The sequence below is a fragment of the Condylura cristata genome, unplaced genomic scaffold (genome assembly GCF_000260355.1).
Source record: "Condylura cristata isolate star-nosed mole 26May11 unplaced genomic scaffold, ConCri1.0 scaffold00001, whole genome shotgun sequence".
Lineage (NCBI taxonomy): Eukaryota > Metazoa > Chordata > Mammalia > Eulipotyphla > Talpidae > Condylura > Condylura cristata.
In genome coordinates this window covers 27,516,393-27,541,651 of record NW_004567102.1, presented here as the reverse complement: position 1 = coordinate 27,541,651, position 25,259 = coordinate 27,516,393, and the positions used below count along the sequence as shown (strand labels likewise).

Here is a 25,259-nt window from a genome sequence, read left to right as displayed (position 1 = left end):
GACCTAGTCAATAAATATTTGTTCAATTAAACTGAATGTTTAAGTTTGTGTTCATTTCTCAGGTCTAATATTTGACAATTATTTCATCAAGACCCCATGGGTTATCTTCTTTAATGTTGAAGAGTTTCTCTGACATTGCAGCAGTCATTGTTGAGGAAACATTATGGAACCATCCTGCGGAGTAATGCTATGACATTTTAAATAAGTAGGTCAACATATTAATTAAGAGTTATTAAAGGTAAGTTATTCAATCTAAACAAATATATTGTTTACTATAATTAACAGAATTTAAGGTAACAGGAATTAAATGCTAAAATATATAAATTTTACTCTAATATCTTGTATATCAGAGTTTTCTGCTTTTATATTGGAGACAGAAAGGAGCAAAAAATAAAGAATGTGGGGAAAGAATAACGGTGAAAGTAAATAATAAGTTTCAGTATCAAATTACTTATTTTCAAATGTTTCTATAGCAAATCACATTTGAACTAACTGAAAAATGTGAAACCTAAAACAACACAAAAAGAAGTATCCCTGCTCTGTGAAACATTCTTATATTCCTTCTGACAGAACTTCATAGAATACGAAAGATTGAGTGCTTATTCTTAAGCCTACTTTTTCACCTTTAGATTTGTTTCTATACCTAATTCCAAATTGTTCTCTAAAATCATATGATTGTTTTCAGGATATTAATTTGAAGATTTAATAAAGATCTTCTATATCTGAGAGAGTAGTAAAGATTTTGGAACATACAACCACTCTTTTTGAAAATGAAAATAAGAGTTGTGATATCAGTGAAGAGAAAGGATTTCTTCCTGATAGGAGTCCACTCCCAAAGGTCTAAAATAGAAGTGTGATGAAGTCAAATTTAAGGTATTAAATATAAGAGAAATAGCAAGGCCAAATTCAAATGGGAATCCCATAAAAGCCAGTCACATGGGTCTCTTCCCATAAACTGACTCACCAGAACCAGATGGCGTCTTAGACTTTTTCAAAAGCCAGTACATTTTTTAAATGTCCTTCACCTTTAGACTGACAGGTATTAGGACCGAAAGGTTTTAAGTGTTCCGCAGATTTCAAAGATATGGTGATGAGATTTTGTGAGAACTAGTTTCTAGCCTGTTTCCATAGAGGTAATCTACAGAAAGAGAGAAATTTTTACAATAACTATTTGTTTGTTACCAGTTTAAAACAGAATGACAGGATATAGGGAAGCTTCTTTCTGTTGCTATTTCTAGTTGACTAAAAAAGATAGTTCATTTGCCTCATACAAATATAATCTATGAGAACTGAACCATATGCATGTGAAGAAGAGTTAGATAAGAAAATCCTTTAAATAGTAGGCAGTAATCCAGTCACCATTCCAGTTCTTTCTAGAAGCACTTACCCTAAGTGAGCATGATAATCTGGGCAGGCAGTCTCATCTGTGTGACTCTCATTCACAGAAGACCTCTCCAACTGAGAGAGACTGTGGTATTCAATGAATCAATGATACATAAACACACTATTTTTTATCCAATATGAACCTAAAAATACAAGCCAACTACATACACTGGTGCTGAAAAGAGCTGTCTCTCCCTATCTCGGGGGCTACACTGCCTGTGTTAGGTATAACAGACATGATGTATTGCCTACAGTGTGGCTGTTTCCAAAAAGAGTTTGGAAAAGTTAATTTCAACAATACACAAATTTTCACCTATCTACTGTACTGCCTTTAGAAGCTAAATCCCAAATTAGATTTGATTCCATTGTCAAATTCAGCCTTGCAGAGCTTTAAAAAATTCTCATCCTGGCCCTCCCTGGTGGTGCAGCGGGTTAAAACACTGCACTAAGAAGCTTAAGCCACTTCCACATGAGTTCGATCCCCACCTGCCCCGGAAGAGATCCACAAGGCATGGCAGACCTCTCCTGGCCCACCCACTGCTCCCATCAGCAGTGTGCTTAGTCAGTCTGCCTGTTCTGCTTCACACTCTGTCTCTGGTGAAGCCTCTCACCCTCCACATCTCTGTATGAATAAATAAATAAATCTAAAAAAAAAAAAAATCACATCCTGATCTGGATCCTAGAACTAGATTGACAGGTTCATTTTTATCTTTTGAAGCTAACAGTTCTTTCCACATTCTATTCTTTTTACCAAAAGATAGTAAAAAAGAAAATATTTACGTATGGCTTAAGGCAAACTGGTCAAGCTATCACAGAGGGCACCTTTTTAGATAACACCACTAGGACATACAATTCACTTAGAAGTAAGCTCAGTTAATATACTTTGTTCCGTATCTGCATTCTACCATGTATGGCACAAAACATTTATGTAAAAATAATATTGTATGCACCATATATCAACAACACATAAGAAATATCTTCACAAGAAATCCTGAATTACAAAAGTTGCAGAATGAAGTAGACAAAGTAAGAGCACTTTAAGATCAAGGAAGTAAGCAGACAAAAATAAACACAAATCATAAAATTTGGGTGATTTTCAAGTGGAAGTAGCAGGCATTTAGTTGAAATATTGCCAACATGGTACTCATAAATATAAATATATATCCACTTCACAATCTTAAAAATCTTTTTAATAAAAATCTCCAAATGAATATGGAAATGACATGGCATTGATAATTGCATATTATCAATACAGAATATAAAACTACATGCCATATTAAAAAGTTATAGTATTCCAAGAGTTTAGTAAGCATAATGTGGCCCAGTGTGTATTCATCAACTGGACATTGCACACCAAATGGTCAACAGTGACAGTGCCAGACCCTGTTGTCAGTCCAGGGATCGCACAGCCAGCACACTGACGAAAATATGTCCAGTTCAAGAATGCATAATATTTCACTGTATGTCATTCCTTCACTGAAAACATTACAAATACACTGAAAACATTACTTATTTCTTTGTCCTTCTAAAATTATGTATTTTAAAAATATAGAATGTTCAATCTATTCCATGAGCTTTGACTTGTCAGATAGTCTAAAAGTCTACCAAAAGGACACTTATTTTTAATTTTCTCCTGAACAGGAAAAAGTGTGTGCAGAGAAATGCCATACTCTGATTTCTACAGCCTTTTAAGTAGTCGTATTACTAAAAAGTCCTGTCTTGTGCATTAACTAACTCCCCTCTTCTGCAGTTTAGATCTCTAAAGACAGACCTACACATTAACACTGAAATTCTCTGAACATCCAACTTAGAGCAAATAATCAGTGTTTAGAAAAATGTGAGTCGATTCTTCATCATGGCTGTCTCTGTGTTCTGTAAGAGGATATAGAAAGTATGACCTCAACAATAAGGGGAGTGCTAGGAAATACACTTGAGGGTCCAAATAGCATTTAATTGAAGATCAAGTCTATAGTAATTTTTTTCTGATCCAAACAGAGTAAGTTTTATTATCATCATCACCAATAATTACAAACCATTTCTGATAAATTAAAAACTAGTTCTGGGCCCTCCCTGGTGGCACAGCGTGTTAAAGCACAGCACTGAGAAGCTAAAGCCACTTCTGCATGAGTTCGATTCCCGCCTGCCCCAGGGGTGACCACATGGTGTGACCCGCCCGCTGCTCCCCTCAGCAGTGTACTTAGTCGATCTGCCTGTTCTGCTCCCCACTCTGTCTCTGGTGAAGTCTCTCGCTGCCCCTGAGCCTCTGGCCTGTACCCCAGCTCTGTATGACAAATAAATCTTTAAAAAAAAAAAAAAAAACTAGTTCCAATACGTACATAAAAAAGAGCTTCCTGAAAGTTTAATAAGCTCAGCAGTAACTTACACAATCACATAATTGTTGTTAATTTTAGTATATCTCTGTATTTCCTGCTGCAAGCAGAGCAAAAACATTTTAATTAAGCAATTAATTAATTAAAATGAATGAAATATTCTTGAAAACTCAGAGACCCTAGAGGGTTAGAGCACACAAAGTTGAATCAAGAAGAGAATCCAGGATTAAGATAGCAGTTTGCCTTAGAGATTTCACAAACACAGACTTAACATTTCACATATGACAAAATGCAGTTCACATTAAGCATGCCACTGAACTCATTTAATCGCTGTACCTAACACTTAATATTAACAAAAGATAATTTCAGAAACTTCTTTTTTAATGTAAGTATGAAAGAAACTGAAAACAGTAGATTCAAAATGTTGACATTTGGGGAAATCAAGAAAGCCGAGATTAAATTATTTTTAACCTCATTCCATCCTCTAATCATCTCTAAGGATTTAAATATATACTCTGTGAAATAAACATTTTACTCAATGACTTTGGCTGTAGATCTTAATTTTCTAAACAAAAATATATGTTGGTAGGGAAAACACTGTAAAAATGTTAATTACCAGATGAAAAGGTTCATTTAGGCTTGAACAAAACATATTGTAACATCATGCTGAAGGGAAAATAATAGGGGTGCTCAAACTTTACCAATGACTGTGCAGCCAACACAGCATCCTCTTCCTTTTTAAAGGCGTTCTTCTCCCTCATCCACAGTTTGTTTTGTCTGTAATGCCTCAGAGCCTACAAGTAAATTAAACACCCTATATGCAGCCACCAATATAGTTAGAGACACTGACTTCACCCTGAGAGGCTGACTCACCTAAAAGAGGTCGAAGAGAAGCCATTGTAGGCTGCAGTGCCTCCCTCCTATATACCCAACAACCTCTTCCAGAATTTCTGCCTTACAGCAACCTTTAGGAAGATGGCAGAGTTGGATTTACCCAGCTGGGGGGAGCCCAAGGGCCAAACAAGAAAAAATCACTTCTCCCTGGAAATAGGAAATGACTGCCATTATAAAGAAATGGATACTTCATCTCTCTCTTCTGGAAAACTCCCCACTGAGGCTCTCTTAGTTCTGTCTCCTATAATGAAGAAGAGTAAGAATAAAGAAGGGAAAAAAGATAAAGTACCTAAATTTTCCCCCAATTACTCATTATTTCTCTTCTAAAGAAATAAAAAAAAAGAAAGAAACTAAAAGCCCAAGAGTGCCTTCTTTTTTTTGGGGGGGTGGGAGGCACCATGTGGTGATGGGTTAGGGGAGAGGAACAGCAGTCCAACTTGATCAAGAGTCGAAAAAAGCAAATGCAAACATAATCACCTTCCTTTCTTATCACACCAAGCCCTCTTACCAACCATGTGGTGTGATTTAGCAGTGCCTGTTATGCTACATCAGCTTCTCAATTTCAAATTTGAAGGAAGAAAGTTAAAGACGAATTCTCAGCTATACTGATCCTTCTAAGCCACTGACAGTCTAACTCTAAAGAAAGCTGTGGAAGGAAGGGACTTGATTTTATTTTGAAAAAAAAAATAGCATTAAAAAACATGGAAAATATATATAAATGTACATGCAAATTACCAGCATCTTATTTAATAAATACAGGTTTTTAAATGTACAGTTAGTGTAACTTTCTTAGTTAAGAGCAGAAATGTGTACGTGTGTATTTCTATATTATGAATATGTGTGTGTGTGCGTGTATATAAATATATATATATGCTGTGAGCTAAAACCTGGTAGTGGTGGTTCTGTTTGATACCTTTGATAATTTTTCATTTATTCATTACCCTTTTAATTTCAGTCAAGGTACAGAGTTGTTGTACATGGTTTTTGAAAGTATTAAAAAATTGTCCTCATCAACCCTAATCTTGTGTGAAAATGTCTTCATTATATAAACTGTTCGCCACTGTAGGTCTACTTTAGCTTTGTATTTGCTATTTCTGAACATCATTTTTATATTTAATTTATCATTATGTGCATTTACTCAGATGCCAGTGATTCAATGTAGAAAACAGTTCATTTTTAATAAGACATTCCAATATAAAGATAATTTTTCCATTACAGGTATTCTTCCATGTTACAAATGCATCATGGGGAATGCTTTTCCATAGAATACAGACCACATGAATTACATATACGAATTAACTAGGCATTTACCTGAGATTATAAACTAAAGAAGCGAGTCAAAATGTTTCCTCAGTAAAACAACAAATGTGAAGAATTAAATCTGTAAGCATAATGCAGGGTAAGTCTATTCTAAAGTGCTACTAAAATAGGGATAATTATCCTACTTCAACAGAAAAAAAAGCATCCACCTTCTCTGTTCCTAAAGCTCAGGTAACTATATTGTGCTAATAAAATCATTACAATGAATAGGAGTATTCTGGCTTAACACAATATCAGAACCAAAGCTTCAATTGTGATTCAAAATTCCTTTATATAGTATCAACACAGCAAGTGCAGTACTTTTGAGCTGCAACAGTGCTCACATAGAGTAGATGCACCTGTCTTTATACTCAAAGAGATTGTGAATCGTTGGTACATAGTACTATTTAAATTCATAGTATTATACAGTAACGATTATTATATCCAAAAGTTGTTAATGCTGCCCATGTATAAAGAGCTGTGCCAAAAGCATTATATAACCACTGTTACCTTGTTTACTCTCCCACCCTGTTCAGGGATGAGACAACTCAAAGGCTAAATGATTTAATCAAGACTGCACAATAAATGGTATAGCTATGGATTCAAACCAAGTCTTTTTGTTTCTACAATCAGACACTCAGGCACAACATTCCCTACATTCCATAATAGTCACTATTACTACTAGTGGACTATAAAGAAATGTGCACTAGAAAGAGTGCACTATAAAAGAAATTCTGGTTTATTACCTGTATTTTAGTGTCTTTTTATAATACCCATTTACCATTTTCATGGGACTTTAAGAACTCACAATGGGTAGTCTTGACCTAAATCACTTTTTCTTTTCCTCTTACGTAAGGTGTGTCCAGTAGTAATGACTGCCTTACTAACCTCATATAGTCACAATAAGAATAAATAATTAGTGCACATATGAATACTTTCACTATGGAGCAAATGTTAGTTTTGGTGATAATCCTTTGCCATAAAGAAAACATGCTATCCTCTGAGAGGAGAAATGTGTTGGCCAATTAGAACCTAGAAGTGTGAAAGAAGGGAAGTCCACACAATGACAACATTTTTTAACTTCAAGGAGGTCTGTGTTCTTTCTCCAAGTTATTCTCCATAAAAGGCAGACACTCCCTAGACAGTCATTTCCACACAAGGATTTTCTAGTTGTCAGAATTGTCTCAGTTAACAATCTTTTAGTCAATTCAAGCAGGATTGAGAAGGCAATGGGTTCGATGTGACACTGATGCTGGAAAGTCACTGAGGCTTTCTGGGATATATCAAAGCATTAGTAGTATAGCAACTATGGTCCTAGCATCTGAAGCAGGGCCTGCTATGTAGCACGTGGCTAACAATACCAGTTAAATGAATAGATACAAGTCCATAGTTCTATAGGAAGGGAACAAGGGATAGATGAGTCATTTTCAGACATTGCTGTTTGCTGCAGAATTCATTTTTTTCTGGTAATATCTCAAAATTACAAAATACAAAATAGATAAATGCAATGAGCTGAGCTGAGAATGAAGTAGCAATGCAGCACCTTACCTATGGCCTGCCCACCAGACCTTCTCCCATCAACATGCCTTCCAAACCTCTGAGACAGGTCCAGCAAATACATTGTGGAAAGCCCTGATCTAGATGATAATGCCTCTTCTGAATATATGATTGTGAAGGCCAATTCCTTAAAATAAAAATAAATCTATATATGTATAAAAAATTGAATCATGAATCTAAATGCTCTCTTCAACAAATGTGGGTCTTCTAGACTTAAGTGGCCTGTTTTATTACCCACAATTCTGTGTTCCATAGAAGGTCAGAACCTCATGGTCAATCAGTCATAGACAGACCTTACAAGGTGCCTGTCAAGTCAATCAAGAGCAGAAAATTCAACTGGAAATAGTATGCATCATGGGAATGCCTGGGAGCCGTTGACTGATGGGACCCCAAGCTGATCAGTGGAATATCTTGTTGATAAGATTGGAACTGTGGCTGGTGCTCTGGGGTATGGTTTCAGTTACAATACTTGATCAACACGTTTTCTCTTTGTCCTCCTACCCCATGTAACTGATGCTGTATGATTTTTCTATCAATGAAAAGGCCAGGATCTTGCTCAGTCAGCAGCATCCTGCATAGTTGCAGCTGTTCCACGATTTCCGTTTATCAGTGCGGTGTTGCTGATGCAAACAAGTGAATCTTTTCCAGTGCTATAGTTGTTATTTTTTAACTAAAATTAATAAGTGGATGCCATGCCATGCTATTTAGATGTTCATTCTGAGACTAAGGGACTTATTTCCTCACTTATTTGGGGTACTCTTAGCTCTCTCCACTCTACCTCTGAAATCTTCCCCTGGTGAGGAGAGCCACATCTCCCATAGTGTTCCCCCGATGACATGAAGTTTCCTTCATGACTGCTCAACACAAGTACCATTTCATGGCTCTGAGGCTGACTGAGGCCTTAATACCCCTGCCCTACAGATAAGCTTCTCCCAGTTCCCAATCTCACTGCTTACCTTGCCACACAAATATTAATCTTGAAAGCACTCCCTAATAAACTTCTTGCACAATAATATCCATCTCAGAATCTGAGTCTGCTTCTGGGAAACCTGATCTAAAATGAATCTTAATCACTGCCCAATCATGAGGATAAGAAATAAGTCAACTAGAGTGGTCAGAGCTTAATCTATCACAGTTCGTGTCCCAGACTGTCCCTCATGGTAAAGGACCTGAAATAAATCATGTCACTCTTTATTCTATATTCTCCAACACTTTCAAGTTAAACTAAATGTGGACATTCTGGAAGAGAGGACAGAAACATGAAATGAAAAGATGTGAAAGGAGGAAGGACAATTTATGTGATAACAAAGTGCTAATTTAGGTAGATCTCATATATGTTTGCATATGGACACATTCCTATATACAGACATGCATATATGTGTGTCTATGACATGGAACGATATGTGTATGTGTGTATGTTCATTGTTGAATTGAAAATATTCTCATTTTAAATATAAAAACTCAAGACACAAACTTGAGAATGTCTGTGTAAAATGTAGGGAAAAGACTAACCACAAAGTCCTGATAAGGTCCTCTGTAGCTAGAAGAAATAGGAACCCACTCAAACTTGCTAAGCTCAGGATTACACAACAAAGCATTCAGTCAGGCCTCACAATAACTCAACCTAGGTGATCATAATCACCTTGATGTCTCATGGGCCTCATCATCTATATATCTTTGTCTTTCCTTCTTTGTTAACACAAATTGCACATTGCCCAACATAGCTTTTCCAACTTCCCTTACTTTCGGAGATAATTCAATTTCTATTTAAACACACACACACATACACACACATGCACTCACAAAAAACATCAGACAAAAGATCTTTCAGCTTTCCAGACACAAACCTGAACTTCTCTTTTTCATTTAACCCATCTTCATAACTATATTTTTCATGAATATTTTAACATTCTAAATTTTATTCTATTTAAATAGAAGCCTATATCAAACCTACCCTCATTCTCCTTTATCTAGCCCCTTATGTCTCTCTTCACAAACTTCTTGAAAACTTTACCCATATTATTATAGGTATTAATTTCCCTCTCACTAGATTCAACCACTCCAATCTAGTTCTGGCTCCCATCACTTCATAGCAAAAGTATTTTCTGAAGTTACCAGTGATCATCTTATTATTGAATCCAAATGCATACTACTTTTAGTATGCATTATATCTGATGTCATGGCAGAATTTCTGTTTGTTAACTCAAATATAAATTACGTAAAGGAAATGAGTAGATAAAGTGGTGTTTCTTGAGTTTTGACAAATGCATATACATGTATAATACACATCCTTATCAAAATATAGAATGCGTCTATCCAGAAAATTATCTTCTGTCCTTTCTCTGTAAACCCTTCATATCTGCTGCCATAAAAAAAGATTACCAATCTGATTTCTAAAAACATGGATCAGCTATGACAATTCTGGAGGCTTTATATAAACAAAATCATACAGTCTACATTTGTGTCTGGCATTTTACTTCAATATTGTATTTCTGAGATTCAGCTATGTTGTCTACATATCAACGCTTTATTCCTACATATTGCTGGGTATAAGATGAATATATCATAGTTGTTCTTCTGTTAATGAATGTCAGAGCTATTTCCAATTTAGGGTTATGAAGAGTGCTGCTATGAATTTTCTTGTATAAAAGTTTTTGTAAATACATGTTTTCACTTTTGCTCTATAAACAGCAATGAATTAGAGTGCTAGGACATAGCATAGATGCACCGTTAACTTTTTAAGAAATGACTGCTTATCTGAAGTTTATCTAAAGTGGCTGTATCATTAAACAGTCTCACAAACCACATATTAACATTATAGTCTGATTCATGTGAAGATTCTATATGAACTATAGAATGATTCTATGTGAGCTATAGTTGTTCTATTTCACCAAATTTGATGTTGTTGGTATTTGTTTGTTTGCTTGAAACATCGCAAAGTGTCTGATCCTCCTTGCCTTTCCTTGGTGTAACAAGGATTTCCTAGTTTTATAGCACTTTTCTTGTTTAATATTTTTATAAGCTGGTTTTCCTCTTTCAGCTTTTAGTGTAAGGTTTCCTCATGGATGTCAGAGAGCATCAAGCAGGTCACATTTGCCCCACCCAACCCTGATCCCTTCCTGGCCCACACAAAAGGCAGTTTCCTTCAGTTACTTTTCTAGGTTTTTCTCCTTCTCTGAATCTAATGGCTCAGCTTTGCTTTTACTTTCACTGCTACCTGTGTATAGATGAGCTAGTAAGTTTCCATTTCAAATCCATTCCTTCCTGTATTTAGAGTTCCTAACCCTACTACCTACAAAAGCCAAATAGCTAAGCCTAAACTGATGATACCCTTCAGTTCCTCCAGATATTCCCAAAACCTGGTGCACAATTCAGAAGTCAACTTATATTCAATTCAAATTCCTCTTAAATCATGTTCCTCTTGGTTTTCTCCTGTCTCCTCTTTCTGTGATGCTAGCTGTCTCACATTTCCTCAGGCTCACCATTCTTCCTCCCACTAGAGGCTCTATGATCTTGTCTACAAGGTATTTTACTCCTTATTTGTATAATTAGTTTCCACTAATCCTTAGATCTTAGCTCAGACCTGTCATTTCTTTTGAGAGTCATTAATGGCCAGGCTCCTCTTAATAAGAATTCCTGGTTTATATTATCTTGTGAAAATATCATATATGTCCTATGATATATCTATTATAATTTTAATTTTACTAAAATAAAATGTACCTCACCCTACAGTAAAGGCCAAGAGATAAGGGGTGCTATTAATTCTAGCACAATGCCTGACATGTTGTAAATGTTCAATCCATATTTGTTCCAGGAAAAGACTGGGGTACCATTCTTTCCCCTGATCCTCTGATCACTTCTTATCTTCAATTTGAAAGAGAATCTCATTAGATTTTGGCCAGTCAATGAATCATCTGGCATTGGACCAAATGTCCATCTTTGATCCAATCAGCTATGTCCAGTGTGGAATCATAAGGATGTAGGATCCCATAATGTTCACTGGGGCAAATTTTATAGCAAGGAACATTGTTATAAAAAGTAATGATAGACATGTCTATATTACAAAGATCCTATAAATGAGATAAAATTGACTTATTCAGGTCTGTGGGTATGAGTGCTTATATGTGTAGATGAATGGGTGAGACAAGAATGTTCGTGGCTATCAGTATGAGCTGCCTTTTTCTTCCCATCACAATAATCCATTTGTTGGGCCACAGGCCAAACCTGGCTAGCTGAATCCAAACCTCAAATGAGAGGAAACCAAGAAAAGCTGTTCTCCTCACAATGAATAAAAATCAACTGGTTTCTCTAAATGAGAAAATAAACATGATTTTAACATGTACATAAAAGCCTCACTGAAAAAGCCATTTGGAATCATATAAGTTTCTGCATATTAAAAATACATCTTTCAGGGCCCTCCCTGGTGGCGCAGTGGGTTAAAGCACAGCACTGAGAATCTAAAGCCGCTTCCGCATGAGTTCGATTCCCGCCTGCCCCGGAGGTGACCATATGGCGCGGCAGACCTCTCCTGACCCACCCGCTGCTCCCCTCAGCAGTGTACTTCGTCGATCTGCCTGTTCTGCTTCCCATTCTGTCTCTGGTGAATCCTCTCACCCTCCACATCTCTGACCTGTACCCCAGTTCTATATGAATAAATAAATAAATCTTTTAAAAAAATACATCTTTCAGAAAGTATTAAAATATTTTGATTATCACAATTAAGAAATATTGATACAGTTTAAATATATTTGCAACCAATATCACTGCAAAGAGAACCTTTAAGTATTTCATAATCCCTGGCAATGATCCACATATCTTAACTAATACTCAATGTAACCAAATTCAAAATCAACAAAGTAATTAGAGGACTCCTGAGAGTTTTCTATAACAGGATATAATTTTATAGAGCTGACAAATCAAACCAAAATTGGAAAAATATTAATTGTTTGTGATGATAGCTAAAATGAAACCATATAGATTGTGATAGTGAAAACAAAATTAGGCCAGGAGACAGAATACCCAAAGTCCTACACCTCTCACTAATTAATAATGAAAACCTCAAAGTCTGAGGGTCTCCAATTTCTCTTCTTAAAAGAGTATTTGGAATAAGTTTTCATGGTCTCAAATGTTTTATCTTGACTGCCAACTCTCATTAGTGGATCAGTGGATGGCCTGGAGCACTTCATTTAGTGAGATTCTGAGGAATCTGAAATATCAGTACTGCTACTCTATATACAGGAAGTTCCCTGAACACCACATACCTGCCAGTTCAGCACTAGACGATCTCTATGCTGCCTCCATGTCTCACCCATACTTTGTTATATTAAAGCAGTGCTTTTACATCCTGTGTATACTGTGCAATTCAGTTCAGCAAGCACACAGAAGTCCTACTATATCTCAGTCATAGAGTCAAGAATGTATACAAAGATGATTAAAGAAGACACCTACCTTTGAGTCATTTAAGTCTAGAAGATTACTTCAATGAAACTATACTCAGTACTTTATCATCATAGACATCTGAGCTAATCCTAAGTATCAAATCAGGAAACTTATATTTTAAACTTTTACTGAAGTTAATGATATTTTAACTCAAAGGAAATGTTTCCATTAAACGTATCTGTCTAGGGGATTTTTTTTTAATGTATTAGGTTTAGACTTTTAGCAGTGACCTCAAGGTAGTATATATGCAGGTTGATTCTCAACAATGCATACATGAAACTTACATTATGTTATAATCCAATGTTTCTCAAAAAATAATAAAAGATTTAAAAAACATAAAAGTCAAGAATGGACCATTATTTATGTTCTATAACCCTGATGTGTTGCCCTTAAAACTATGAATGAGGTGATGGCAAATGGGTGAATTGGGATGGGAAATCCACCAGGATTACAACTGAGATAGAAAAAGGTACAAGGTGATGTAAAAATAAAATTTAATAGGCCTCCCTGGTGGCACAGTGGGTTAAAGTGTAGCACTGAGAATCGGACGCCACTTCCACATGAGTTCGACCCCCACCTACCCCGGAGGTGCCACATGGCGAGGCAGACCTCTGCTGACCCACCCGCTACTCCCCTCAGCAGTGTACTTTATTGATCTGCCTGTTCTGCTCCCCACTCTGTCTCTGGTGAAGCCTCTCACTGCCCCCTGTACCTCTGGCCTGTACTCCAGCTCTGTATGCACAAAAAAATAAATAAATCTTTAAAAATAAATAAATAAATAAATAGATAAATTTTAATAAAAATATAAATAAATGAAAAAAGCCAGTGAGGTTATTAATTAAAAAATGAATGATAAATTAAGAGTAAAATTGACCATGTGAAAACATTATTTCAACTTCACCCTGTAAGAGCCACTACCCAATATGTGCTCCCCATTAAGTTCTGAACAACCTGGTTCTCTCAATAGCCAAAAACACTCAGTTTGCTCTGTTTTCAGAATTTGCTGATAGAATTCCCATGGTTAGAATAACCGTCCCACTCCATCCGCCTACTCATACCCTACTAATCTATGCAGCAGCCTTAGGTGACTCTTCCATTCCACATCCTCTGAATCCATTCATTCTTACACATAGTTTAAAAAATTCAGGCACCCTTACATGAATTGTATAGGAGGTACACAAGTAAGCACTACCCTGCCCTGGAGCTTATACTACCCTAACGTGAAACTGCTGAGTGAAGGTCACACAAAAAATGAGCACAGAGGTCAAATAACAAAATTAATCTGGGAAGTGTGGGAAAATAGATCAGATGAGGTAGCACTTGAGCTAATCTGAAGACTACATAAAAAATTAGGTAGATTAGGCCCTCCCTGGTGGTGCAGCAGGTTAAAGCACTGCACTAAGAAGCTAAAGACACTTCCGCATGAGTTCGATTCCCACCTGCACCGGAGGTAACCCACATGGTGTGGCAGACCTCTCCTGACCTGCCTGCTGCTCCCCTCAGCACTGTACTTTGTCGATCTGCCTGTTCTGCTCCCTTCTCTGTCCCTGGTGAATCCTCTCACCCTCTGCATCTCTGGCCTGTACCCCAGTTCTATATGAATAAATAAATCTTTGAGAAAAAAAATAGGTAGATTAAGAGGGAAATTTCTGACAGAGGGCAAAGCCCAAGAAGCAGTGGTGATATCACAGATGGCTATGATAGGAAGGTATGCACGGACCACTGAAAGGAGAACATAAGTGGGGTACAGGTTATAACATTTAAACTTTACTCCAGAAATGAAAGGGCCTTTGCTGAAAGGTATGATTAGATGGAATTTAGAAAGATTACTCTGACAGCAATGTGCCAAACAGATGGGAGATCTGACTTGTAGTATGAAAATGAAATAGGTTACTGTAAGCATCCACATGAGCAGTGGTGAGAACCTACATTAAGGTAAAGACAATGGAACAGGGAATGAAGGAGAAATTCAAAAGACTCTAAGGAGACTGAATCTAAAGCATCAGACAACAACTTGAGTAAGAAGCCCAATATGGATGCTACTCATAAAGATAGAAATTACAGAAAAGCATCAAGTTTAAGCAGAAAGTAAAAAAAAAAAAGATCAGTTACAAGCACTCTACAGTGCCTATGGGACATCCAGGGACACATTAAGTAAATTAGTAGGGTACAAGAATCCAGAATTTGGTAAAAATTTCTAATTCATAAAACATAGATTTGGACTTCACTAATGTACAGGTATGAGTGAAGCTATGAATGTGTTTGAGACTGACCAGAAATACATATAAAACAGGAGGAGTCGAAGACTGAGAATAGGGCCCACAAGAAGGCCAATATTTGAGAGTAAAGAGAAAATTAAATAGAGACGATCAAAAAAGAGAAGACAAGTCAAAAGAAAATGAAATTTAGATGGAAGGATAAGAGCAATTCCCCAGAAGTCCTCCAGTTCTTCCTATAACCACCATACATGTTACACTATGTTGTACTGCTAACACATTCATCTTTCACCAAAGTACGTGTCACACATGACAATATGCACTACCTTGCCATGCACTATCTGCTCCTTGTAGTCTGGGACTGTGTTTATTTGCTTTTTGGTTATATGTGGACTTCCAAAAAGCTTAAACCATGCCGTGTTTACAGAAAGCAAGGTCAGTGTAGTCCCTTGCTTAATTATCAATCATAGTTCTGCTCAATAGTAACTATCACAGCTACAGTCTTTACAGCTCCAAATACATGGAATACCATTCTAATGCCTGTGTCTGGAACAATACTCAGACAATAGGATCTTTTTCAGACTAGTATCAAGTTTTCAACACAGGTTGCTATTTATTAGGTGTGAGATTTGGCCTAGAACATGCAGACATCTGTAAATTGAAATATCCAGCCTAGTTATAAGATTTTACTGCATTTTATTTTCCCAGATTATTTTTTCATGAAAACTGTAATGATGATCATAAAGACTATTCAAGTAAAAGGTCTTTACAATTTTTACTTTCACTAAAATTTTAATATCCAAAATAAGTGGGGCATTTTACTTCAATATCCCTCCCTTTTATTTCAAAACTAGGATGTAAAATATATGAATTTCCCGCCAAAATAAAACAGGGTTGGGAAAAATGACTTAAGCGCTAATATATTACAAGACAGAGATAGCTAAGGAAAACAAATTTGCTAAGCTGTGTGAAATAGAAAAGAAAAATCCACTTGGTTACCTTTCCTTTGTTTTCATCTCTTTCTACAAATAAACTAAATAATCTTTTTGATCTGAATAAAAATTCTAACTGTGGAGGTATATATGTACACTATTTCTAGAACTCTGACAGATTTATATACACACTACGTATTTCATATACAATCTGCCTAATTTTTCCTAAAAGGTAAAACTCATAAATCTAACACATAACAGCCAGTCACCCAAATAAAGTTTCTTATCACAATTTCAAGAGCTACATTTAAACAAGAACAATAATACAGCACATGGTGCATGTGTCCTGATTATTCACAACTTTATAATAGCTTAATATTCTTGAGATTAACATGAATGCTCAAATATCTGTCTAGAATGCTTTGAGCACAGAAATGTAAGTTGGATATCAATCAAATAGACTAAATCAAGTCCGGCAAATACAGTTAGAAAATTTCATCAATAAAATACTACTATATTATTTCTGAATATGCTTATCGTGCATGAGAATCTGTTAAAAAGAAGTTAAACTGTATAAAACAATTATATGAGAGCACACATAACTGGTGTTCAACTTATATACATTCTATGTAAATATAATGCTATCTTCTAGAAAAATATCATCACCTGGTATAATGATGGGAGTATAAGAAACTTATACTAAATAATATGTAAATTATTAGCAAGGTATTACCTTTCATGTCACATAAAATATCTCCGGTTTATTATGGTTCTTTAAAATAGCTAATATTTTAATTATGCACCTTACTTTCAAATTGCATGAAATTATTTTATATAACATTGCCATATTTTTACTATCTAAGCTTCATAAGAACATTATAAAATCTATTAAAATATCTTCTCTAAACTGCAAGTTGCTTTTTGCCAGACCCAAAGGAGAATTTTCATAGAGTCCTGTATGCAACTGTAACTCAGATCTACTGTTATTTGAAAATGTTTTGAAAGTTCAAATTCAAATTTGCTGTAAAAGGTAGGACTCCATAAAAAATAACACCTCATTCTCAGCAAAAGCCTTTTCATTTATCAGTGATTTTCAAGATTCTATGTCTACCTGTAGCTTGTAGAACTTACTGGTATATTTTGACTGCTAATGGCTTGATTTGGGAAGTTTTAAATGAATAATTTGGGTAACAATAAGCAAAACTTACTCAGAGAAAGATATTATAATTTATTGTCCAGATTGAAGCTCAAAGTTGAGAAGAGGTGTACTACATAAAATTATAGCACAAAAGGGACATAAACAGATACTATCCTGGGCAAACAAATGCATTTTTTTTAACAATTCTATTTTGTATTTAATTAATTGTTTGTGTGGCCCTCCCTGGTGGTGCAGCAGGTTAAAGCACAACACTGAGAAGCTAAAGCCACTTCCGCATGAGTTCGATTCCCGCCTGCCCCGGAGGTGACCACATGGCACGGCAGACCTCTCCTGACCCACCCGCTGTTCCCCTCAGCAGTGTACTTCGTCGATCTGCCTGTTCTGCTCCCCACTCTGTCTCTGGTGAAGCCTCTCACCGCCCCTGAGCCTCTGGCCTGTAGCCCAGCTCTGTATGCACAAATAAATAAATCTTTAAAAAAAAAAATGTGTGGATGGGATATTTTCACATGATAGCAAATGAAGTAGGAGAATCTGAAGTCAATTCTTCAGTATACTCCTATTTTACAATCCACAGCAAATTGACCAAAATCAAAATAAATGTACATAAGCTTGATATAACAGTATGAGATTATAAATACAAAAACCTAGGAATACAAAATAGAATCTCAAGAACTTCTTAAACACATTACCTAAAAGTAGAATAACATAAAAAATAAACTACTACTTGAAAACCATGTGACAATTTATAATGGGAAGTCAATAAATAAACAAGTTATTAATTCAAGGTCTCTAAATTTATTAGTCGTTTTCTACAATTTTTTTTGTAGTAAAAGATGAGGAAATTAAGCAAAGTTAATTTCTCCTCTCACTTTTGAATTAGGTTTGCCTTTTACACACTTTGAACTTTATCATTTTGCCCACATTGCTTTTTGTGATTATGACATTTATGACCTATTTAATAAGAAAAAAAAATTTAAGAAAGGAAATAGAACCTCAGATCAAGCCCTGGATTCATTTTACCTTTTATCTCCTTAACAAAGTCTCACACTGGTAGATGCAGCAATGGCCACACTACACTGCCAGCATGATAGAATGGATGGACCTTCTCTAAGAACTCATCCCATGACATCCTGACTTGCTACAATAAATATGGGGAAAGATGATTTTGCAATTTTTCCACAGTTACAAAGTATAGCTAACAATGGCACCTTTCTTTGGGGCAGCATTTGAAGTTTTAAAAATATCTCCACTATCACATAAAAGCCTCATATGTTAGAAGTGCAAGCTTTATCAAGCCTTCGTTCCCACATAAGAAACTGAGGCTTGGATGGGTTACCTGACTAAGGTTCATACCTCGAGAAATTGAGATTATTAAAACCAGAATCTAGTCTATTGCTTTATCTGACTCATTGATGTTCACCTCTTTTTAGCCATGGCAGTTTAAAAGTGGTAAGAACTAAGGCAAACAGCCTGATTCCTGACCCAGTCTAAACACCGAAAGAATGGTCTTATTGTTGAATATAATATCCTATGATGCTTTCTAAGAAATAGTCTTCCTAGTAAATAAAATTCAAAACAATAGTTTAGAAATGAGAAAGCTTCATGACACAGAAGAAAGGTGGAAAAATAAAAGAAGAAATCCCATCAGCAAAAGAGCAAGCAGATCTGAAAACTCAGGCATGTGTGGATTTAGTGAGTCTCCTGTGGTCAAAACTAGAGGCTGGAGGAGATAGGAATCCTGGGAAGAGGGTAGAAAATGCCACTAAGAAAACATGTCAAATTCATCTCTTGTTCCTTTTATCTGGACTCCAGGGTCAAACATCAGGAGCAAAGTGTCAAGAAGGTAGCTAACCATTCTGGGAATTTCACTAATTCTAGACAACTAAAAAATACTAACAAGATGGACTTCTCTTCAAGCAGTAACTTCAGTGTAGAATAAAATACGTACAGTATCCAGCCAAAAGCCTGACACATAAAAAGCAGAAATGTGGGCCCTACCTGGTGGTGCAGCGGGTTAAAGCACAGCACCAAGAAGCTAAAGCCACTTCAGCATGAGTTCGATCCTGGCCTGCCCCGGAGGTGATCCACATGGCACAGCAGACCCACCCACTGCTCCCCTCAGCAGTGTACTTCATCAATCTGCCTGTTCTGTTCCCCATTCTGTCTCCGGTAAATCCTCTCACAGCCCCTGCACCTCTGGCCTGTACCCCAGTTCTGTATGCATAAATAAATAAATAAATCTTTAAAAAAAATTTTTTTAAAGCAGAAATCCTAGTCTCTTTTCCCAGCAAAAGAGAGAAACAAACCATAATCCCCATAGCTTGATACACTTTTTAAAAGACTTCAGGAAGTCTAAAGACTTGGAGTCTATTACTTTAGTTGCCATATGCCTCAGGAAAATTTACTTCCACTTTCAGGATCAGCTCTGAAATATCCCACTTATATCATAAGAAAAATGTATGTAAAAAGTGGTTTAAAAATACAAACTAGTTCACAAGTAGCAAGAAGTACAATATAATGGATTTTATAATCCTTGGTGAAGCAAACTCAATCCATCAGTATATTATAGGAGAATATTACTTCAGGAATTCATCTTTGATATCATTTCAGGAAGCTTACTGCATGATTTTAACACAAATTGTTCTCTTCATTTAACAAGGTAAGCAAATAACACTCCCAAGATGTGTTTCTATTCAAGTCAGCATTTGCACATATAGCCCACACTGGTATCCACATTCAACTTTAAATTTAGAAATCTATTTACTTAAACAGTGATGCCCCCTCACTTCTGGTTAAGAAGTATGCATACAAGTTAAAAGAAAGTCAAGAGAGTTGGCAAAAATGTGAACTATGACTGTATCTCTTATTAAACATTCTCTTTAATAATTCCTTACATATTTCATTTCTTAGGCTTCTATTTTCTGTTTCTTCATGAACATTTAGAAACTCATTTATCGGGCATTCACATTTACTAAGATAAGTTTTTGCAGAAAGTATAAAACTACAGAAGTCAGGGTTAAACTTCCCTAAATGTAATACTATCTTTAACTCTATAGGGTTGGACTTGGAAGAAAACACTGATTTCTCTCATCCAGTCTTTCATATTTCACACAGCATTCTGGAACAGGTGAACAATGTGTTCATGCTTTAGTTGCTTTTTCTCATTATGCTACGCACTTTCTTTTTTCCTATTCCTTATCGCCATTGTCTGCTTCAACAATTTGATACTTTTGGGTGTAGCACATGAAAAATTTTGAAACCCCAATGAAAACATGATACCTGCAGACTGGGGGTGGGGGGTACTTCCCACATTACTCTCCTGTAGCCTTTTACTTCTCCTCTGTCCCCAGTTGTTGACTGGCATTTCTCATATAGAACCTCATGTATGTATTTCAGGTCACAATGTTATAAATGTTGGAGGGAGAACAAGGAGAAAGAAAAGCTTAAGTCACATGAGTTCTACTCCTTTCACTTTCTCTTCTCATGAAGGAAGTTGTTAATTATGGATGTTTGAAAAATTAGTGTGAGTGTCCTAGTTGAGAAGAAATCAACTGATATTATCAATTGCAGGATGTCTGAGAAAAATAGAACCTATCAAATCCAAATGTATTTTTCTTGCCTACATTTACAAAAGAAGCTTTGTTTTTTTACAGTGCTAGAACCCAAAATTTTCTTGGATCCAAAGTTAATAGTCTTTCTACCATACCGAATGGATGTCATATACATCATGATGCCTTTTGTTAGCCTTGAACTGGAGCAACTTAAATCTGAAGGGTCTAGGTGAAGTTCCAGACCCTCTATAATCAACAGAAGATCTTGTGAATCAGCCTAACTTTTTATTAAGCCACTTTTATAAAATGAAGATAAGAGCAGAAATTAATTTAAGGAGAAAGCAGATGAAATCAAAGCTTCTTATTGGTAGAATAATAGCATAACAAGTGAGAAAATACTGGGACAGAATAAAAGGTCTGGGTTTTATTCTATTTGGGCCATGTTGCATGAGTCAGCTTAGATATTACTGGAACTCTCTGTGTAGGATGAGGATTTGAGGATTATAGAGCTGACATACCTTCCACATAGTCTATTGTAAGGATCCAAATATGTTAAACTTGAGCACATAGTTCAACTATTTGCATCTGGTTCAATAACAACTTAGAATAATGACAAGCATAAGGCAATTGCTCAATAAATGTTACTAGGTTTATTAAATATTTCAATGTGGTTCTCAATACCCACACTTAAACCATCCCTGTAATACTCCTATTTTTCTCTTCTCTTACTATTCGGTAGTTCTTTTCTCTATTTTATTTTATAAAAATGGAATTAAGAGTTTAGATCTTATGAAATCTTCTCTGATTTAGATCTCAGATAACACAGTTTCAACCTATTAATCTATTGACTTAGGGTTGTCTAGTGACAGTTACCAGGAGTGAAGTATTCATTGAGAAGTTGGGTCTCACAAAGCTTCCAGAACACACATACATACACATATACATCACCAAAAAATTACTTGCAGGAGTCAACCAACTCTAGTCACATGGCAGTGGTATTTAAAATTAATGTACTTTGCCAACAAAAAAATTTATTTTTATGAAAAAGTACTTGTAATTTTGAATTAAAAATTTTCTTAAATCTGGAGTTGAAAGTAACCTTGATTATTTTTCCATTTATATATATTTAAAGAAATTATCAAGATCAAATTCAAGTAGTAATTTATAATCAAGACTGATGAAACTACGTGAATGAATTTTAATTAACATTTTCTAAGGTCTCTTTGGCATATTCACCAATTAGTTTCTCATCTTCTCTTAATTCCCATTTTTTTTTTTTGCTTTGTGAAAAGAGAGTGCGGCACAGTCTATAACTCATGGTAATGGTTCTGCATTATTAACAAAAGTGAATTTTAAGTTGAAGAGGTCTGTTACCAGAAATTGAGCTTTGTATGGCTTGCTGTGGAAGTGATTTCTCAGATCTGTGATATGATAAATCAAGTAAGCATTACCATGAAAACTTATCTCTTATTTAACAAATATTTCAAAGTCCAGTGAAAAGTATCCTGTTTCCAATCTATTTTTACACATAGTTCAGAAAAGGTCACCATCTATGACTACATGTCCTTAAGTTTTCACACACATGTCATTTTAAATACCCCTACAACACCCAGTTTTTAAGACATACAGTGCCCTGGAGAAAAAAGTCCAAAACTGTTCCACTAATTGCAGACAACATGGCATGCTTACAGGGCAGTGAAGTGGGGTGTCAAGGATTTCACCCATCTACTACTGCACAAAAGGCCAAGACATTAGCAGAGGAGGCTGACTGAAAAACTTAACACAGAGGTCCGGGATTATAGAAGGCTGTTGTATAACAGTATCACATACTGTGATATTTTGCAAATCCTTGCAATAAAAGAACAGTATCTGCAAGCTAGTGGAAAACAGTCACAGGAACAGCAGCAGGAAAGATGCTTTAGACATGAGCAACTGCCTGGTGATCGTCTTTATTTGTCTGCATAAGCCCATACAATCTCATCACTGCTATCCTTCAGCAGTTAACAGGTTTGGAATTCCACCCTAAAAGTCACCCTCTCCCTCTTAAATTTTTTCCGCTCACCACCATCCCTGAAACAGCCAATGAAGAAGCAAGAGGCACAAGGGCCACTACTTGCACTGTGCCATCCCCTTCTTGTTTGAACCTTGTGAAGAAGCAGCCCCAATTTTCTACACTGCTGTTGGGGGCCTCCACCCATCTGCTATTTGAAGCAGATACCAAAAGAAACTGTCAGTCCCGACCAGTAGAAAATGTGTCCAGGTCAGGAAGTAGGGGCTGCAACCACTGAGGACAGACAGACTGACAACCAGACAGACAGACACACAGCAGCACCATCAGACACCATCTATTACTTCCAATGTCAGAAGAGGGGAAGCCTGCAGCACCAGGAGCATCATTATTCCACTAGGGACAGGCAGCAGATTAACGAGGGTGCTGCCTCCCTCAAGCTGGCAGGCTTCAAGTATTTGTTTTTTTGGATGAGAAGGAGCAGGGAATTCAGAAACCTGCTGCTCTTTATAGAACCAGGCCAGCTCTAGCCTTCCAAGTTAATGGCCCCTTTCTGAGTCTACAATTAAGAGGCAGGAATGACTGGATTCCTACTCTGTAACCCTGTGCCCACAGCTTTCCCTCAATATCCCCCTCTCCCATCTGGGTGGCAGTTACACTGGTGGGGACCCAGCAGACTGTGAATGCAGTCTCCCTCCCTTCCTCTCCTGTGAGGCCCTGCTGCACTGAGGTGAAGTAGAAGAAACCTTCCATGGCAGCGTCTTCTCTTCAGGAGGCAAACCTAGGGAAGGGGCTGAGGCCACCCTGGGTGTGCTCTCTCTGGGTGTCACCCCTGTTCCCTCTCTGTCCCTTATTTGCTATCAGCTAACTCCAGATGCAACAGGTTCCCTTTGATTCTTCATGCCAATTCTCTGCCCCCAAATATACCTTCTGGCCTAAACTAGGGACACCAAGGACTTAGTCCTAATCAAGGTCTATGAATTCCTTCACCGCAGAGTTGAAAAGTTTTCTGAATACATGGAGACCTCCGTGGGAGGTCTCCTTCAGCCCCACCCCAAGGGTGCTGATAAGGAACAAGGGAAGCTCAGTCTGGATGCCAGTACCTTGTAAGCAGTTCTGTCTGAGACTAAGGCAAGCAACAGCACAGTGTCACACACTCCTGCACCAGCAGTTTCGAAACCCATCCCCTACTCAGGTCACAGAAAATGGGACACTGGGCAGAGATCTCTTGCAGGTCCTGATGAGTTTTAAAGGGAGGGATGTATACAAATATCCAATCCACTTACAAAGTGATTTCACCAGGAAGTGAGAGGCCCCTGAGGTCTCCTGAAAACCAGTAAAGAGGTACCTCTGTTTTATTCCGGTCAGAGTCCCCATCAGCTTCTCCCATTATTACAAACTTTGCGTTGCCAATGGTATTATGTGTCGTGAGAAAATGTGTCTTCACACAGGCATTGGGTATAGAAGACTGAATGAAAGGTTAAGAAGAAGCTGGGGAGGCAGGTTACCAAAGATGGCAACTGCCCAAAAAAGACCCAACCTTGATCTGTGAGATGTATGAGTACCAAATGAACACTAAAAATAAGCATTTTTCTTACATAAATACTGGCATCCTTCACTGGGGTAAGCCCAACCTGCTAAGCAACTCCAGGAAGAGAAGAGGTGCCTCTCTTGGCATCTCCTCACCCCACCTCCCCTTTCTTACACTCCTCCCCTAGCCCCTAACCGGCTCCCAGCCCAGGCCCTTGCACTTGGGTGGGATCAGTCCCTCTCGGCTTCGGCTCATCCCACCCCCAGGGCGGCCCCCGTCCACCCAATCTGTCTCTGCACTGCCGCCTCCACCCTCTCTCCGCTCCTAGCTTCCCGGCGGGGTGGGATCCCCGCCTTCCTTCTGACCCCCTAACATCTTCCCCGCTCAAGCCCGGCGCCCCGGCCCCGAGGCGGGCACCTCCGCCCGCACCCAGCCCCTCGCCCGCCCCTCCCCCACACTCAGCCGAGAGGATTGGGTGAGCGAGCAGGTGAATGGACCGATGGAGGCACGGATGGCGTGGCTGGGGGTGGCTTACTTGAGCATGGCTTCTTCTTTTTCCTCCTCTTCCTTCTGCCGGTCCATCACTGCCATGATAATGTTCCTCTCCTCCTCGGTCAGGTGGCTCAGGTCGGGCAGCTCTTGCATCGGGGGAGGCACCGTGGGTGGGCGAGGACCGCGGGGCCCCACGGCCGAGGACATTTTCGTGGCCTGCCCGCCCCCTGCTCCGTCTCCCGGGCTCTCGCTCACCTTTCGGATTCACGCCCAGCAGCTGCGCCCCTGCTTCCCCTCACAGAGGAGCCCTCCCGGCGGCGGCGGGAGGAGGAGCAGAGGCAGCGGCAGCAGCAGAGCCGGGAAGACAGAGAACCCAGTCTTTCATGGTTGTTTGCATCCACCCAGTCCCGGATGCTGCCTTTGTTTTGGTCGCCCTAGCGAGCCTCGGGCCGCCCGGCCGCCTCCCGC

At 37.8% G+C, this 25,259-nt stretch overlaps 1 protein-coding gene across 9 annotated transcripts in view; it reads right to left on the bottom strand.

Moving 5' to 3' along the window:
* Positions 1 to 25,253, bottom strand: part of RIMS1 (regulating synaptic membrane exocytosis 1) — a 418,725-nt gene extending 393,472 nt beyond the window's left edge. For all 9 annotated transcript variants that reach the window (XM_012721799.1, XM_012721804.1, XM_012721818.1 and 6 more), the window contains exon 1: positions 24,835 to 25,253. In XM_012721799.1, coding sequence (XP_012577253.1) covers positions 24,835 to 24,998 — 164 coding nt within the window. In that variant the 5' untranslated portion in view covers positions 24,999 to 25,253. The remainder of the gene's footprint in view (positions 1 to 24,834) is intronic.
* Between the last annotated feature and the right edge of the window lie 6 nt (positions 25,254 to 25,259).